This window comes from Dendropsophus ebraccatus, chromosome 2, assembly GCF_027789765.1.
Source record: "Dendropsophus ebraccatus isolate aDenEbr1 chromosome 2, aDenEbr1.pat, whole genome shotgun sequence".
Lineage (NCBI taxonomy): Eukaryota > Metazoa > Chordata > Amphibia > Anura > Hylidae > Dendropsophus > Dendropsophus ebraccatus.
The window spans coordinates 218892992-218912600 of NC_091455.1; the positions used below are offsets into that span (position 1 = coordinate 218892992).

The window sequence follows — 19609 nt, forward strand, 5'->3', positions numbered from 1 at the left end:
GGGGACTACATCCAGGAATATATAGGGGTAATAGTATATAAGGGACTACATCCAGGAATATATAGGGGGTAATAGTATATAGGGGACTACATCCAGGAATATATAGGAGGTAATAGTATATAGGGGACTACATCCAGGAATATATAGGAGGTAATAGTATATAAGGGAGTACATCCAGGAATATATAGGAGGGTAATAGTATATAGGGGACTACATCCAGGAATATATGGGGTAATAGTATATAAGGGACTACATCCAGGAATATATAGGGGTAATAGTATATAGGGGACTACATCCAGGAATATATAGGGGTAATAGTATATAGGGGACTACATCCAGGAATATATAGGGGGTAATAGTATATAAGGGACTACATCCAGGAATATATAGGGGTAATAGTATATAAGGGAGTACATCCAGGAATATATAGGGGTAATAGTATATAAGGGACTACATCCAGGAATATATAGGGGGTAATAGTATATAAGGGACTACATCCAGGAATATATAGGGGGTAATAGTATATAAGGGACTACATCCAGGAATATATAGGGGGTAATAGTATATAAGGGACTACATCCAGGAATATATAGGGGGTAATAGTATATAAGAGACTACATCCAGGAATATATAGGGGTAATAGTATATAAGGGACTACATCCAGGAATATATAGGGGGTAATAGTATATAAGGGACTACATCCAGGAATATATAGGAGTAATAGTATATAAGGGACTACATCCAGGAATATATAGGGGGTAATAGTATATAAGGGACTACATCCAGGAATATATAGGGGTAATAGTATATAAGGGACTACATCCAGGAATATACAGGGGGTAATAGTATATAAGGGACTACATCCAGGAATATATAGGAGGTAATAGTATATAGGGGACTACATCCAGGAATATATGGGGTAATAGTATATAAGGGACTACATCCAGGAATATATAGGGGTAATAGTATATAGGGGACTACATCCAGGAATATATAGGGGGTAATAGTATATAGGGGACTACATCCAGGAATATATAGGAGGTAATAGTATATAAGGGACTACATCCAGGAATATATAGGGGTAATAGTATATAGGGGACTACATCCAGGAATATATGGGGTAATAGTATATAAGGGACTACATCCAGGAATATATAGGAGGTAATAGTATATAGGGGACTACATCCAGGAATATATGGGGTAATAGTATATAAGGGACTACATCCAGGAATATATAGGGGTAATAGTATATAAGGGACTACATCCAGGAATATGTAGGGGTAATAGTATATAAGGGACTACATCCAGGAATATATATAGGGGTAATAGTATATAAGGGACTACATCCAGGAATATATAGGGGGTAATAGTATATAGGGACTACATCCAGGAATATATAGGGGTAATAGTATATAAGGGACTACATCCAGGAATATATAGGGGTAATAGTATATAAGGGACTACATCCAGGAATATATAGGGGTAATAGTATATAAGGGACTACATCCAGGAATATATAGGGGTAATAGTATATAAGGGACTACATCCAGGAATATATAGGGGGTAATAGTATATAGGGGACTACATCCAGGAATATATAGGGGTAATAGTAAATAAGGGACTACATCCAGGAATATACATGTGTATACACAGGATATACACAGGAGAAGGTACAGGTCTCTCTATGACTGAGGGGTCTCTGTAGTATTGGGGGGGTCTCTCTATGACTGTGGGGTCTCTGTAGTATTGGGGGGTCTCTATGACTGAGGGGTCTCTGTAGTATTGGGGGTCTCTATGACTGAGGGGTCTCTGTAGTATTGGGGGGGTCTCTCTATGACTGAGGGGTCTCTGTAGTATTGGGGGGGTCTCTCTATGACTGAGGGGTCTCTGTAGTATTGGGGGGTCTCTCTATGACTGAGGGGTCTCTGTAGTATTGGGGGGTCTCTCTATGACTGAGGGGTCTCTGTAGTATTGGGGGGTCTCTCTATGACTGAGGGGTCTCTGTAGTATTGGGGGGTCTCTCTATGACTGAGGAGTCTGTAGTATTGGGGGGTCTCTCTATGACTGAGGGGTCTCTGTAGTATTGGGGGGTCTCTCTATGACTGAGGGGTCTCTGTAGTATTGGGGGGTCTCTATGACTGAGGGGTCTCAGTAGTATTGGGGGGTCTCTATGACTGAGGGGTCTCTGTAGTATTGGGGGTCTCTCTATGACTGAGGGGTCTCTGTAGTATTGGGGGGTCTCTCTATGACTGAGGGGTCTCTGTAGTATTGGGGGTCTCTATGACTGAGGGGTCTCTGTAGTATTGGGGGGGTCTCTCTATGACTGAGGGGTCTCTGTAGTATTGGGGGGTCTCTATGACTGAGGGGTCTCTGTAGTATTGGGGGGTCTCTCTATGACTGAGGGGTCTCTGTAGTATTGGGGGGTCTCTCTATGACTGAGGGGTCTCTGTAGTATTGGGGGGTCTCTATGACTGAGGGGTCTCTGTAGTATTGGGGGGTCTCTATGACTGAGGGGTCTCTGTAGTATTGGGGGTCTCTATGACTGAGGGGTCTCTGTAGTATTGGGGGTCTCTCTATGACTGAGGGGTCTCTGTAGTATTGGGGGGGTCTCTATGACTGAGGGGTCTCTGTAGTATTGGGGGGTCTCTCTATGACTGAGGGTCTCTGTAGTATTGGGGGGTCTCTATGACTGAGGGGTCTCTGTAGTATTGGGGGGTCTCTATGACTGAGGGGTCTCTGTAGTATTGGGGGGTCTCTCTATGACTGAGGAGTCTGTAGTATTGGGGGGTCTCTCTATGACTGAGGGGTCTCTGTAGTATTGGGGGGTCTCTCTATGGCTGAGGGGTCTCTGTAGTATTGGGGGGTCTCTATGACTGAGGGGTCTCAGTAGTATTGGGGGTGTCTCTATGACTGAGGGGTCTCTGTAGTATTGGGGGTCTCTCTATGACTGAGGGGTCTCTGTAGTATTGGGGGGTCTCTCTATGACTGAGGGGTCTCTGTAGTATTGGGGGTCTCTATGACTGAGGGGTCTCTGTAGTATTGGGGGGTCTCTCTATGACTGAGGGGTCTCTGTAGTATTGGGGGGTCTCTATGACTGAGGGGTCCTCTGTAGTATTGGGGGGTCTCTCTATGACTGAGGGGTCTCTGTAGTATTGGGGGGTCTCTCTGTGACTGAGGGGTCTCTGTAGTATTGGGGGGTCTCTATGACTGAGGGGTCTCTGTAGTATTGGGGGTCTCTATGACTGAGGGGTCTCTGTAGTATTGGGGGTCTCTATGACTGAGGGGTCTCTGTAGTATTGGGGGTCTCTCTATGACTGAGGGGTCTCTGTAGTATTGGGGGGGTCTCTATGACTGAGGGGTCTCTGTAGTATTGGGGGTCTCTCTATGACTGAGGGGTCTCTGTAGTATTGGGGGGTCTCTCTATGACTGAGGGGTCTCTGTAGTATTGGGGGTCTCTATGACTGAGGGGTCTCTGTAGTATTGGGGGGTCTCTCTATGACTGAGGGGTCTCTGTAGTATTGGGGGTCTCTCTATGACTGAGGGGTCTCTGTAGTATTGGGGGGTCTCTCTATGACTGAGGGGTCTCTGTAGTATTGGGGTCTCTCTATGACTGAGGGGTCTCTGTAGTATTGGGGGGTCTCTATGACTGAGGGGTCTCTGTAGTATTGGGGGTCTCTCTATGACTGAGGGGTCTCTGTAGTATTGGGGGGTCTCTATGACTGAGGGGTCTCTGTAGTATTGGGGGGTCTCTATGACTGAGGGGTCTCTGTAGTATTGGGGGGTCTCTCTATGACTGAGGGGTCTCTGTAGTATTGGGGGTCTCTCCATGACTGAGGAGTCTGTAGTATTGGGGGGTCTCTCTATGACTGAGGGGTCTCTGTAGTATTGGGGGGTCTCTCTATGACTGAGGGGTCTGTAGTATTGGGGGTCTCTATGACTGAGGGGTCTCTGTAGTATTGGGGGGGTCTCTCTATGACTGTGGGGTCTCTGTAGTATTGGGGGGTCTCTCTATGACTGAGGGGTCTCTGTAGTATTGGGGGGTCTCTCTATGACTGAGGGGTCTCTGTAGTATTGGGGGGTCTCTCTATGACTGAGGGGTCTCTGTAGTATTGGGGGGTCTCTCTATGACTGAGGGGTCTCTGTAGTATTGGGGGGTCTCTATGACTGAGGGGTCTCTGTAGTATTGGGGGGTCTCTATGACTGAGGGGTCTCTGTAGTATTGGGGGGTCTCTCTATGACTGAGGGGCTCTGTAGTATTGGGGGGTCTCTCTATGACTGAGGGGTCTCTGTAGTATTGGGGGTCTCTCTATGACTGAGGGGTCTCCTGTAGTAATTGGGGGGTCTCTATGACTGAGGGGTCTCTGTAGTATTGGGGGGTCTCTATGACTGAGGGGTCTCTGTAGTATTGGGGGGTCTCTCTATGACTGAGGGGTCTCTGTAGTATTGGGGGGTCTCTCTATGACTGAGGGTCTCTGTAGTATTGGGGGGTCTCTCTATGGACTGAGGGGTCTCTGTAGTATTGGGGGTCTCTCTATGACTGAGGGGTCTCTGTAGTATTGGGGGGTCTCTCTATGACTGAGGGGTCTCTGTAGTATTGGGGGTCTTCTCTATGACCTGAGGGGTCTCTGTAGTATTGGGGGGCCTCTCTATGACTGAGGGGTCTCTGTAGTATTGGGGGGGGGTCTCTATGACTGAGGGGTCTCTGTAGTATTGGGGGGGTCTCTCTATGACTGAGGGGTCTCTGTAGTATGGGGGTCTCTCTATGACTGAGGGGTCTCTGTAGTATTGGGGGGTCTCTCTATGACTGAGGGTCTCTGTAGTATTGGGGGGTCTCTATGACTGAGGGGTCTCTGTAGTATTGGGGGGTCTCTATGACTGAGGGGTCTCTGTAGTATTGGGGGGTCTCTATGACTGAGGGGTCTCTGTAGTATTGGGGGTCTCTCTATGACTGAGGGGTCTCTGTAGTATTGGGGGTTTCTCTATGACTGAGGGGTCTGTAGTAATGGGGGTCTCTCTATGACTGAGGGGTCTCTGTAGTATTGGGGGGTCTCTATGACTGAGGGGTCTCTGTAGTATTGGGGGTCTCTCTATGACTGAGGGGTCTCTGTAGTATTGGGGGGTCTCTCTATGGCTGAGGGGTCTCTGTAGTATTGGGGGGTCTCTCTATGACTGAGGGGTCTCTGTAGTATTGGGGGTCTCTCTATGACTGAGGGTTCTCTGTAGTATTGGGGGTCTCTCTATGACTGAGGGGTCTCTGTAGTATTGGGGGGTCTCTATGACTGAGGGGTCTCTGTAGTATTGGGGGTCTCTCTATGACTGAGGGGTCTCTGTAGTATTGGGGGGTCTCTATGACTGAGGGGTCTCTGTAGTATTGGGGGGGTCTCTCTATGACTGAGGGGTCTCTGTAGTATTGGGGGGTCTCTCTATGACTGAGGGGTCTCTGTAGTATTGGGGGGTCTCTCTATGACTGAGGGGTCTCTGTAGTATTGGGGGGTCTCTATGACTGAGGGGTCTCTGTAGTATTGGGGGTCTCTCTATGACTGAGGGGTCTCTGTAGTATTGGGGGGTCTCTATGACTGAGGGGTCTCTGTAGTATTGGGGGTCTCTCTATGACTGAGGGGTCTCTGTAGTATTGGGGGGGTCTCTCTATGACTGAGGAGTCTGTAGTATTGGGGGGTCTCTCTATGACTGAGGGGTCTCTGTAGTATTGGGGGTCTCTATGACTGAGGGGTCTCTGTAGTATTGGGGGGTCTCTCTATGACTGAGGGGTCTCTGTAGTATTGGGGGTCTCTATGACTGAGGGGTCTCTGTAGTATTGGGGGTCTCTATGACTGAGGGGTCTCTGTAGTATTGGGGGGTCTCTATGACTGAGGGGTCTCTGTAGTATTGGGGGGTCTCTCTATGACTGAGGGGTCTCTGTAGTATTGGGGGTCTCTATGACTGAGGGGTCTCTGTAGTATTGGGGGGTCTCTCTATGACTGAGGGGTCTCTGTAGTATTGGGGGGTCTCTATGACTGAGGGGTCTCTGTAGTATTGGGGGGTCTCTCTATGACTGAGGGGTCTCTGTAGTATTGGGGGGTCTCTCTATGACTGAGGGGTCTCTGTAGTATTGGGGGGTCTCTCTATGACTGAGGGGTCTCTGTAGTATTGGGGGGTCTCTCTATGACTGAGGGGTCTCTGTAGTATTGGGGGGTCTCTATGACTGAGGGGTCTCTGTAGTATTGGGGGTCTCTCTATGACTGAGGGGTCTCTGTAGTATTGGGGGGTCTCTCTATGACTGAGGAGTCTGTAGTATTGGGGGGTCTCTCTATGACTGAGGGGTCTCTGTAGTATTGGGGGTCTCTCTATGACTGAGGGGTCTCTGTAGTATTGGGGGGGTCTCTCTATGACTGAGGGGTCTCTGTAGTATTGGGGGGTCTCTATGACTGAGGGGTCTCTGTAGTATTGGGGGTCTCTATGACTGAGGGGTCTCTGTAGTATTGGGGGGTCTCTATGACTGAGGGGTCTCTGTAGTATTGGGGGTCTCTATGACTGAGGGGTCTCTGTAGTATTGGGGGGTCGCGGTGACCGGAAGCGGCGGTTGTTAGGGGGTCGCGGTGACCGGAAGCGGCGGTTGTTAGGGGGTCGCGCTGACCGGAAGTGTCGCTGCTGCGGGCGGGGGTCTGTGCTGGTGACGCAGGCGGTGACGCAGCCGGGGCGGGGGCGCGCGCTGTGTGTGGGAGTGCTCGCTCCCGGGCCGCGCTCCGTTATTCTCGTCGCAGAGAGCGGACTCGTCGTCCCCGGAGCCTCCTCCCTCCCCGGGGCCCCTCACTCATTCATTCATTGTGGCCCCCTCCCTCCCCGGCCCCCGCAGTCAGCTCGGTGTCCCCCGGTATTCGGGGTCCCCGGTGACAGGATGAATTTCCCCCCTCCGGGCCTGTCCGGCAGCCCCCAGTCCTCCCTCACCTCCCAGGTCTCGGTGTCCGGGGCCCCTGGCGCCCCCCAGTTTGGGACTGTCCCCCAGTTTGGCTCTGGAGCGGTGGCAGCGCCTCCTCCGGCCGGAGCGCCCCCCTATGTTCTATCCAACTCGGTGGCCATCCGGGCCGAGATCCAGAGGTTCGAGTCTGTGCACCCCAATATCTACGCCATCTACGACCTGATCGAGAGGGTGGACGACCTGGCGCTACAGAACCAGATCCGCGAGCACGTCATCGCCATCGAAGGTGAGTGACCTGCGGGGGGCGCCGTCACCTATACTGATCCTGCGGGGGGCGCCATCACCTATACTGATCCTGCGGGGGGCGCCGTCACCTATACTGATCCTGCGGGGGGCGCCGTCACCTATACTGATCCTGCGGGGGGCGCCGTCACCTATACTGATCCTGCGGGGGGCGCCATCACCTATACTGATCCTGCGGGGGGCACCATCACCTATACTGATCCTGCGGGGGGCGCCATCACCTATACTGATCCTGCGGGGGGCGCCATCACCTATACTGATCCTGCGGGGGGCGCCATCACCTATACTGATCCTGCGGGGGGCGCCATCACCTATACTGATCCTGCGGGGGGCGCCATCACCTATACTGATCCTGCGGGGGGCGCCGTCAAAGGTGAGTGACCTGCGGGGGGCGCCATCACCTATACTGATCCTGCGGGGGGCGCCGTCACCTATACTGATCCTGCGGGGGGCGCCGTCACCTATACTGATCCTGCGGGGGGGCGCCGTCACCTATACTGATCCTGCGGGGGGCGCCGTTCCCTGTACTGTATATAGGTGACGTGGTCTGCGGGGGGGGGGGGGGGCACTGTTCCCTGTACTGTATATAGGTGACGTGGTCTGCGGGGGGCGCTGTTCCTTGTACTGTGTATTGTATATTGTATATATCAGTAATAGGACACTGGCCCTATTACATAAGGGTGGTCGGGGAATATACCAGTAATAGGACACTGGCCCTATTACATAAGGGTGGTCGGGGGATATATCAGTAATAGGACACTGGCCCTATTACATAAGGGTGGTCGGGAATATATCAGTAATAGGACACTGGCCCTATTACATAAGGGTGGTCGGGGAATATATCAGTAATAGGACACTGGGTGGTCGGGGAATATATCAGTAATACAGCACTGGTCCTATTAGATAAGGGTGGTCGGGGGAATATATCAGTAATACAGCACTGGTCCTATTAGATAAGGGTGGTCGGGGGAATATATCAGTAATACAGCACTGGTCCTATTACATAAGGGTGGTCGGGAAATATATCAGTAATAGGACACTGGCCCTATTACATAAGGGTGGTCGGGGAATATATCAGTAATAGGACACTGGCCCTATTACATAAGGGTGGTCGGGGAATATATCAGTAATAGGACACTGGGTGGTCGGGGAATATATCAGTAATAGGACACTGGGTGGTCGGGGAGAGGCTGTCGGTCACTATTTGGCAGTTTGTTTCTGAGCTGGAAGAGTCCATTGTGTGGGGGGAGATCTGTGCTGGTCTCTTCCTGGATGACTGTATATGAGCAGCAGTGTAATATGGAGATATCCTGTGTAATATAGAGGTGGAGGAGACATAAGTAATGTAGCAGTAACCTCTGTCCTCAGTTTTCTCTCTGGGAGAAGATTGTGTGTTTTTCTTCACTGTTCTATGGCTGCAGCAGGCTGTGTGTGTGTGTGCGTGCTATGGCTGCAGCAGGCTGTGTGTGTGTGTGCGCGCGCTATGGCTGCAGCAGGCTGTGTGTGTGCGCGCGCTATGGCTGCAGCAGGCTGTGTGTGTGTGTGCTATGGCTGCAGCAGGCTGTGTGTGTGCGCGCGTGCTATGGCTGCAGCAGGCTGTGTGTGTGTGTGCTATGGCTGCAGTAGGCTGTGTGTGCTATGGCTGCAGCAGGCTGTGTGTGTGTGTGTGTGCTATGGCTGCAGCAGGCTGTGTGTGTGTGTGTGTGTGCTATGGCTGCAGCAGGCTGTGTGTGTGCGCGCGTGCTATGGCTGCAGCAGGCTGTGTGTGTGCTATGGCTGCAGCAGGCTGTGTGTGTGTGCTATGGCTGCAGCAGGGTGTGTGTGTGCTATGGCTGCAGCAGGCTGTGTGTGTGTGTGTGTGTGCTATGGCTGCAGCAGGCTGTGTGTGTGCGCGCGTGCTATGGCTGCAGCAGGCTGTGTGTGTGCTATGGCTGCAGCAGGCTGTGTGTGTGTGCTATGGCTGCAGCAGGGTGTGTGTGTGCTATGGCTGCAGCAGGCTGTGTGTGTGCTATGGCTGCTGCAGGCTGTGTGTGTGTGCTATGGCTGCAGCAGGCTGTGTGTGTGTGCTATGGCTGCAGCAGGGTGTGTGTGTGCTATGGCTGCAGCAGGCTGTGTGTGTGCTATGGCTGCTGCAGGCTGTGTGTGTGTGCTATGGCTGCAGCAGGCTGTGTGTGTGTGTGCTATGGCTGCAGCAGGCTGTGTGTGTGCTATGGCTGCAGCAGGCTGTGTGTGTGTGCTATGGCTGCAGCAGGCTGTGTGTGTGCTATGGCTGCAGCAGGCTGTGTGTGTGCTATGGCTGCAGCAGGCTGTGTGTGTGTGCTATGGCTGCAGCAGGCTGTGTGTGTGTGCTATGGCTGCAGCAGGCTGTGTGTGTGTGTGTGCTATGGCTGCAGCAGGCTGTGTGTGTGCTATGGCTGCAGCAGGCTGTGTGTGTGCTATGGCTGCAGCAGGCTGTGTGCGTGCTATGGCTGCAGCAGGCTGTGTGTGCGTGCTATGGCTGCAGCAGGCTGTGTGTGTGCTATGGCTGCAGCAGGCTGTGTGTGTGCTATGGCTGCAGCAGGCTGTGTGTGTGTGTGTGTGTGCTATGGCTGCAGCAGGCTGTGTGTGTGCTATGGCTGCAGCAGGCTGTGTGTGTGTGCGCGCGCTATGGCTGCAGCAGGCTGTGTGTGTGTGCGCGCGCTATGGCTGCAGCAGGCTGTGTGTGTGCGCGCGCTATGGCTGCAGCAGGCTGTGTGTGTGTGTGCTATGGCTGCAGCAGGCTGTGTGTGTGTGCGCTATGGCTGCAGCAGGCTGTGTGTGTGTGTACTATGGCTGCAGCAGGCTGTGTGTGTGTGCTATGGCTGCAGCTGTGTGTGTGTGTTCTGTTGCGTGCCCCCACAGTGACCTTCAACATCACTATGTGTGACCTCTCTATATCACTATGTGTGACCTCTCTATATCACTATGTGTGACCCCTCTCTATATCACTATGTGTGACCCCTCTCTATATCACTATGTGTGACCCCTCTCTATATCACTATGTGTGACCTCTCTCTATATCACTATGTGTGACCCCCTGTATATCACTATGTGTGACCCCTCTATATCACTATGTGTGACCTCTCTATATCACTATGTGTGACCCCCCTCTATATCACTATGTGTGACCTCTCTATATATCACTATGTGTGACCCCTCTATATATCACTATGTGTGACCCCTCTATATATCACTATGTGTGACCCCTCTCTATATCACTATGTGTGACCCCTCTCTATATCACTATGTGTGACCTCTCTCTATATCACTATGTGTGACCCCCTGTATATCACTATGTGTGACCCCTCTCTATATCACTATGTGTGACCTCTCTATATCACTATGTGTGACCCCTCTCTATATCACTATGTGTGACCCCCCTCTATATCACTATGTGTGACCCCTCTCTATATCACTATGTGTGACCCCTCTCTATATCACTATGTGTGACCTCTCTATTTCACTATGTGTGACCTCTCTATATCACTATGTGTGACCTCTCTCTATATCACTGTGTGACCTCTCTATATCACTGTGTGTGACCTCTCTATATCACTATGTGTGACCCCTCTCTATATCACTGTGTGACCCCTCTCTATATCACTGTGTGACCTCTCTATATCACTATGTGTGACCTCTCTATATCACTGTGTGACCTCTCTCTATATCACTATGTGTGACCCCTCTCTATATATCACTATGTGTGACCCCTCTCTATATCACTATGTGTGACCTCTCTATATCACTGTGTGACCCCTCTCTATATCACTATGTGTGACCCCTCTCTATATCACTATGTGTGACCCCTCTCTATATCACTATGTGTGACCCCTCTCTATATCACTATGTGTGACCCCTCTCTATATCACTATGTGTGACCCCTCTCTATATCACTATGTGTGACCCCTCTCTATATCACTATGTGTGACCTCTCTATATCACTATGTGTGACCTCTCTATATCACTATGTGTGACCTCTCTATATCACTGTGTGACCTCTCTATATCACTATGTGTGACCCCTCTCTATATCACTATGTGTGACCCCTCTCTATATCACTATGTGTGACCCCTCTCTATATCACTGTGTGACCCCTCTATATCACTATGTGTGACCCCTCTCTATCACTATGTGTGACCCCTCTCTATCACTATGTGTGACCTCTCTATATCACTATGTGTGACCCCTCTCTCTATATCACTATGTGTGACCCCTCTCTATATCACTATGTGTGACCTCTCTATATCACTATGTGTGACCCCTCTCTCTATATCACTATGTGTGACCCCTCTCTATATCACTGTGTGTGACCCCTCTCTATATCACTATGTGTGCTCTCTCTGTATATCACTATGTGTGACCTCTCTATATCACTATGTGTGACCCCTCTCTATATCACTATGTGTGACCCCTCTCTCTATATCACTATGTGTGACCCCTCTCTATATCACTATGTGTGACCTCTCTATATCACTATGTGTGACCCCTCTCTATATCACTATGTGTGACCTCTCTCTATATCACTATGTGTGACCTCTCTATATCACTGTGTGACCCCTCTATATCACTATGTGTGACCCCTCTCTATATCACTATATGTGACCTCTCTCTATATCACTGTGTGACCCCTCTCTATATCACTATGTGTGACCTCTCTATATCACTATGTGTGACCCCTCTCTATATCACTATGTGTGACCCCTCTCTATATCACTATGTGTGACCTCTCTATATCACTATGTGTGACCCCTCTCTATATCACTATGTGTGACCCCTCTATATCACTATGTGTGACCCCTCTCTATATCACTATATGTGACCTCTCTCTATATCACTGTGTGACCCCTCTCTATATCACTATGTGTGACCTCTCTATATCACTATGTGTGACCCCTCTCTATATCACTATGTGTGACCCCTCTCTATATCACTATGTGTGACCTCTCTCTATATCACTATGTGTGACCTCTCTATATCACTATGTGTGACCCCTCTCTATATCACTATGTGTGACCCCTCTATATCACTATGTGTGACCCCTCTCTATATCACTATATGTGACCTCTCTCTATATCACTATGTGTGACCCCTCTCTATATCACTATGTGTGACCCCTCTCTATATCACTATGTGTGACCCCTCTATATCACTATGTGTGACCCCTCTCTATATCACTATATGTGACCCCTCTCTATATCACTATGTGTGACCCCTCTCTATATCACTATGTGTGACCCCTCTCTATATCACTATGTGTGACCTCTCTCTATATCACTATGTGTGACCCCTCTCTATATCACTATGTGTGACCTCTCTATATCACTATGTGTGACCCCTCTCTATATCACTATGTGTGACCTCTCTCTATATCACTATGTGTGACCTCTCTCTATATCACTATGTGTGACCTCTCTATATCACTATGTGTGACCTCTCTATATCACTATGTGTGACCTCTCTATATCACTTTGTGTGACCTCTCTATATCACTATGTGTGACCCCTCTCTATATCACTATGTGTTACCTCTCTATATCACTATGTGTGACCCCTCTCTATATCACTATGTGTGACCCCTCTCTATATCACTATGTGTGACCCCTCTCTATATCACTATGTGTTACCTCTCTATATCACTATGTGTGACCCCTCTCTATATCACTATGTGTGACCTCTCTATATCACTATGTGTGACCCCTCTATATCACTATGTGACCCCTCTCTATATCACTATGTGTGACCCCTCTCTATATCACTATGTGTGACCCCTCTATATCACTATGTGTGACCCCTCTATATCACTATGTGACCCCTCTCTATATCACTGTGTGACCCCTCTCTATATCACTATGTGTGACCCCTCTATATCACTATGTGTGACCCCTCTATATCACTATGTGACCCCTCTCTATATCACTATGTGTGACCCCTCTCTATATCACTATGTGTGACCCCTCTCTATATCACTATGTGTGACCCCTCTATATCACTATGTGTGACCCCTCTCTATATCACTATGTGTGACCCCTCTATATCACTATGTGTGACCCCTCTATATCACTATGTGTGACCTCTCTATATCACTATGTGTGACCTCTCTATATCACTATGTGTGACCTCTCTATATCACTATGTGTGACCCCTCTCTATATCACTATGTGTGACCCCTCTCTATATCACTATGTGTGACCCCTCTATATCACTATGTGTGACCCCTCTATATCACTATGTGTGACCTCTCTATATCACTATGTGTGACCTCTCTCTATATCACTATGTGTGACCCCTCTCTATATCACTGTGTGACCTCTCTATATCACTATGTGTGACCCCTCTCTATATCACTGTGTGACCTCTATATCACTATGTGTGACCTCTCTATATCACTATGTGTGACCCCTCTCTATATCACTATGTGTGACCTCTCTCTATATCACTATGTGTGACCCCTCTCTATATCACTATGTGTGACCTCTCTATATCACTATGTGTGACCCCTCTCTATATCACTGTGTGACCCCTCTCTATATCACTATGTGTGACCCCTCTCTATATCACTATGTGTGACCCCTCTCTATATCACTATGTGTGACCTCTCTCTATATCACTATGTGTGACCTCTCTATATCACTATGTGTGACCTCTCTCTATATCACTATGTGTGACCTCTCTATATCACTATGTGTGACCCCTCTCTATATCACTATGTGTGACCTCTCTATATCACTATGTGTGACCCCTGTATATCACTATGTGTGACCTCTCTATATCACTATGTGTGACCTCTCTATATCACTATGTGTGACCTCTCTATATCACTATGTGTGACCCCTCTCTATATCACTATGTGTGACCCCTCTATATCACTATGTGTGACCCCTCTCTATATCACTATGTGTGACCCCTCTATATCACTATGTGTGACCCCTCTCTCTATATCACTATGTGTGACCTCTCTCTATATCACTATGTGTGACCTCTCTATATCACTATGTGTGACCCCCCTCTATATCACTATGTGTGACCCCTCTCTATATCACTATGTGTGACCTCTCTATATCACTATGTGTGACCCCTCTATATCACTATGTGTGACCCCTCTCTATATCACTATGTGTGACCCCTCTCTATATCACTATGTGTGACCCCTCTCTATATCACTATGTGTGACCTCTCTCTATATCACTATGTGTGACCTCTCTATATCACTATGTGTGACCTCTCTATATCACTATGTGTGACCTCTCTATATCACTATGTGTGACCCCTGTATATCACTATGTGTGACCTCTCTATATCACTATGTGTGACCTCTCTATATCACTATGTGTGACCTCTCTATATCACTATGTGTGACCCCTCTCTATATCACTATGTGTGACCCCTCTATATCACTATGTGTGACCTCTCTATATCACTATGTGTGACCTCTCTATATCACTATGTGTGACCTCTCTATATCACTATGTGTGACCTCTCTATATCACTATGTGTGACCTCTCTATATCACTATGTGTGACCCCTCTCTATATCACTATGTGTGACCCCTCTCTATATCACTATGTGTGACCCCTCTATATATCACTATGTGTGACCTCTATATATCACATATATCTGGCAGTGTTAGTATTTCTGTGTTTCTGTGATGAATATTAGTTAGAAACATAGAAGATGTCAGCAGGAAAAGCCTCCCTGCTCCATCTAGTCTAGTTGTGAGTAGTTCAGGACATGGAGGCTGGAGACTGGCTGCACCCACTGTACACAGGAGAAGCTGCTGTATATACAGTATATATTCCCTCAGATCATGTAGGACATTAGGGAGAAGCTGCTGAGCCGGTGTGATAGATATCTCCCCTGGTATATGACCGGCCATTTATCAAGGAGCAGGAGGCTGAGTCGGTCCTGATAAAATTCAGGAGTCGGAGTTGGAGCTGCGGCTTACTGACCGCACAGCCCTGATAACAGGTCAGGTGTACCGCGGTGTTCTGTAGTCTCTAGTGAGTGTGCCCTCTCTCCTGCCCATGTGGTGGTGATGCCCCTTGAAGTGACTGGTGCCCCCCCATGTTGTGCTCACAGGCAGCATTCCCCTCTTGTCTGAACATGGTGCAGTATGTGGCGGTATAATGGCGTCTGACCGGCCTCTCCCTGCTGTACAACCTGTTATTGCGGCACATGTTGTGACACGCCAGGGCAGCAGGACAGGAGAGACGGTGAATGTAGCAGAGGTGTGCCTCCCCTCCCTGCTGCCGCTCTGCCCCCCGCTTTATGTGATTCCTGACGGTATATTCCGGGCTGCAGTGACTCCTCTCACAGACATGTCCTGGGGACGGAGCCCGCGTGCGCTCCCCTCTGTGTGTCTTGCACTCTGAGAACATTCCGGAGTGTGGAGTTAGGACATGTGTGTCCTCCGGAGACAATGGAGCTGTCGTCCCACCATGTGAAGAGCGAGCCGTCCTCCAGCCGAGCCGTACAAGCCGCCATCTATGCAGCCAAGCAGCAGAAGCGTCGGCCCCGGAGCCTGTGCTCAGTAACCAATGGGGTCACCGGCTCCAAAAGAGAAACCGGCTCCCTGGGGGGATTATTGGAGCTCCTAAAGCCCAAGTCTGGAAGAAAGTCTGAGCCTGTGGGTGCTGCTCCAGACTACAAGGCAAGTAATGGCGGCAATCCTCCCCGACCCCTGAGCATGAGCGTCCTGGACATCAACCGGCTGAGCGCGGTGCACGGTGCGCCCTCCTGCAGCAGAGAGTTCAGCCGGAGCTCCGGATTCCTGCGGGGCACCTCCGTCTTTAGCAGTCAGCGCTGGAACGTGTTTGGGAGTAAAATTCCGGAGGCGCAGTCAAAGAAGAACCTGTCCTCCCTGCGCAAAAGCTTCAGCTTCCGACTGCGGCGTGGAGCGGAGGTGAAGAAGGACGGTGAGTGCCGGGACACCAGGACAAGGAGTCGCAGCGAGGCCGACAACTGCTCCCTACAAACCACAACGTCTGCTAAGGATCTTCTCACCTCCCAGCAACCACTACTGGAGGGCAAAGAACACCGCTCCAGCCTGTGGAGTGTCATCACTGGAGCTTTCCGGAAGAAGGACTTCACCACCGCCAATGCCTGGTCAAGAGGGGACTGCGTCCAGACATCGGAGCCGGTTCTTGTGGGGATATCATGTGGTGTGGGTAAGCCAGGGGCAAGTTACGGGCTATGTTCCATCATGTGGATGAAGGGGGCAGTAGTGTGCTCACATACATGGAGGGATCAGTGTGATCAGTCACCTGATGAGGGGGGGGCAGTAGTGTCCTCACATACATGGAGGGATCAGTGTGATCAGTCACCTGATGAGGGGGGGGGGCAGTAGTGTCCTCACATACATGGAGGGATCAGTGTGATCAGTCACCTGATTAGGGGGGGGGGGGGGCAGTAGTGTGCTCACATACATGGAGGGATCAGTGTGATCAGTCACCTGATGGGGGGGGGGCAGTAGTGTGCTCACATACATGGAGGGATCAGTGTGATCAGTCACCTGATGGGGGGGGCAGTAGTGTCCTCACATACATGGAGGGATCAGTGTGATCAGTCACCTGATGGGGGGGGGCAGTAGTGTCCTCACATACATGGAGGGATCAGTGTGATCAGTCACCTGATGAGGGGGGGGGGGGGGCAGTAGTGTCCTCACATACATGGAGGGATCAGTGTGATCAGTCACCTGATGGGCGGGGGGGGGGGCAGTAGTGTGCTCACATACATGGAGGGATCAGTGTGATCAGTCACCTGATGGGGGGGGGGGCAGTAGTGTCCTCACATACATGGAGGGATCAGTGTGATCAGCCACCTGATGGGGGGGGGCAGTAGTGTCCTCACATACATGGAGGGATCAGTACGATCAGTCACCTGATGGGGGGGGGGGCAGTAGTGTGCTCACATACATGGAGGGATCAGTGTGATCAGTCACCTGATGGGGGGGGGCAGTAGTGTCCTCACATACATGGAGGGATCAGTGTGATCAGTCACCTGATGGGGGGGGGCAGTAGTGTCCTCACATACATGGAGGGATCAGTGTGATCAGTCACCTGATTAGGGGGGGGCAGTAGTGTGCTCACATACATGGAGGGATCAGTGTGATCAGTCACCTGATTAGGGGGGGGCAGTAGTGTCCTCACTTCTCTCCAGATCCTTTCGGGTATGAGGGGATCTCACTGCCTGACGTACTGGGAGCAGCTCTGGGTGTGTGTGGTGGATGGAGTCCGAGCAGTGGCAGCCGGCAGCCATATACTTATACAGAATTTCACCTCTAATACGGAATTGGATCATCTATAATACGGGATCTGTTCATTTATAATAATACAGGATCTGTTCCTCTATAATCTGGGATCGGTTCCTCTATAATCCGGGATCGCATCCTCCTATAATCCGGGATCGCATCCTCCTATAATCCGGGATCGCATCCTCCTATAATCCGGGATCGCATCCTCCTATAATACTACGGGATCGCATCCTCCTATTATCCGGGATCGCATCCTCCTATAATCCGGAATCGCATCCTCCTATAATCCGGGATCGCATCCTCCTATAATCCGGGATCGCATCCTCCTATAATCCGGGATCGCATCCTCCTATAATACTACGGGATCGCATCCTCCTATAATCCGGGATCGCATCCTCCTATAATCCGGGATCGCATCCTCCTATAATACTACGGGATCGCATCCTCCTATAATACTACGGGATCGCATCCTCCTATAATACTACGGGATCGCATCCTCCTATAATACTACGGGATCGCATCCTCCTATAATCCAGGATCCAGATTATTGGAGGGTGCACCTAGATGTGTTTGTTTCTGCCTCGGGGATTATTGTATGTAGAATATAGAGGTAGCATTATCAGTGAAGCAGTTAGCTCCCTGTATTTATATGATTTATCAGGATAGCTCTTAGGGTCCCTAATAATGGTCACTGTTAGGGAGGGAGGATAGGCGTAGGGTCTGCTCCGGTCTAGCTCTCAGGGTCCCCAAGAATGGTCACCGTTAGGGAGGGAGGATAGGCGTAGGGTCTGCTCCGGTCTAGCTCTTAGGGTCCCTAATAATGGTCACTGTTAGGGAGGGAGGATAGGCGTAGGGTCTGCTCCGGTCTAGCTCTTAGGGTCCCTAATAATGGTCACTGTTAGGGAGGGAGGATAGGCGTAGGGTCTGCTCCGGTCTAGCTCTCAGGGTCCCCAAGAATGGTCACCGTTAGGGAGGGAGGATAGGCGTAGGGTCTGCTCCGGTCTAGCTCTCAGGGTCCCCAATAATGGTCACTGTTAGGGAGGGAGGATAGGCGTAGGGTCTGCTCCGGTCTAGCTCTCAGGGTCCCCAATAATGGTCACCGTTAGTGAGGGAGTATAGGCGTAGGGTCTGCTCCGGTCTAGCTCTCAGGATCCCCAATAATGGTCACTGTTAGGGAGGGAGTATAGGCGTAGGGTCTGCTCCGGTCTAGCTCTCAGGATCCCCAATAATGGTCACTGTTAGGGAGGGAGGATAGGCGTAGGGTCTGCTCCGGTCTAGCTCTCAGGATCCCCAAGAATGGTCACCGTTAGGGAGGGAGGATAGGCGTAGGGTCTGCTCCGGTCTAGCTCTCAGGGTCCCCAATAATGGTCACTGTTAGGGAGGGAGGATAGGCGTAGGGTCTGCTCCGGTCTAGCTCTCAGGGTCCCCAATAATGGTCACCGTTAGTGAGGGAGTATAGGCGTAGGGTCTGCTCCGGTCTAGCTCTCAGGGTCCCCAATAATGGTCACTGTTAGGGAGGGAGGATAGGCGTAGGGTCTGCTCCGGTCTAGCTCTTAGGGTCCCCAATAATGGTCACCGTTAGGGAGGGAGGATAGGCGTAGGGTCTGCTCCGGTCTAGCTTTACGCTCCTGGGTGACTAACCTTCCATGCGACTTGTATATTGTTGTTCTCCTTATTTTTCTTGATTTCTTTCTTTTTTTCTTGTGATATTTTGTATTATTTTTTGTATTTTTCCTCTTTTGGGGACATTATACTATCTGGTTATACTCAGCCCTTTATTGTGGGATCAGTGAACACCCACACGAGAATCATGGGAACTCATTGATGACTATGCTGCCCGCTCTGAAGTACGGCACATCAGGTTTGATTCACCCTTTATGGGGGGTTTAAGTGTTTTTCTGTCGTTTTGTTTTGCATTATGTGAATTGATATAAAATAAAATGTATAGACGTTTTAGATTATTGGTGGCTGCATCTAGATGTGTTTTTTCCTGCCTTGTGGATTATTATAATAATACGGGATCACATCCTCTATAATATGGCATCTGTTTTTTTTTTATAATACAGGATCCGATTCTCTATAATATGGGATCTGTTCTTTTATAATAATACAGGATCCGATTCT

The 19609-nt window shown here is 49.8% G+C and overlaps 1 protein-coding gene across 4 annotated transcripts in view; it reads left to right on the plus strand.

Annotated features, from left to right (window-relative positions):
- Nucleotides 1-6692: 6692 nt before the first annotated feature.
- Nucleotides 6693-19609, plus strand: part of AGAP3 (ArfGAP with GTPase domain, ankyrin repeat and PH domain 3) — a 100214-nt gene continuing 87297 nt past the window's right edge. For 3 of the 4 annotated variants that reach the window (XM_069959588.1, XM_069959589.1, XM_069959590.1), the window contains exon 1: nt 15538-16400. In XM_069959588.1, the coding sequence (XP_069815689.1) occupies nt 15653-16400 (748 nt within the window). In that variant the 5' untranslated portion in view covers nt 15538-15652. Of the gene's footprint in view, nt 7203-15537; nt 16401-19609 lie in introns of those variants that run through there. The other variant, XM_069959591.1, reaches the window with a different exon arrangement.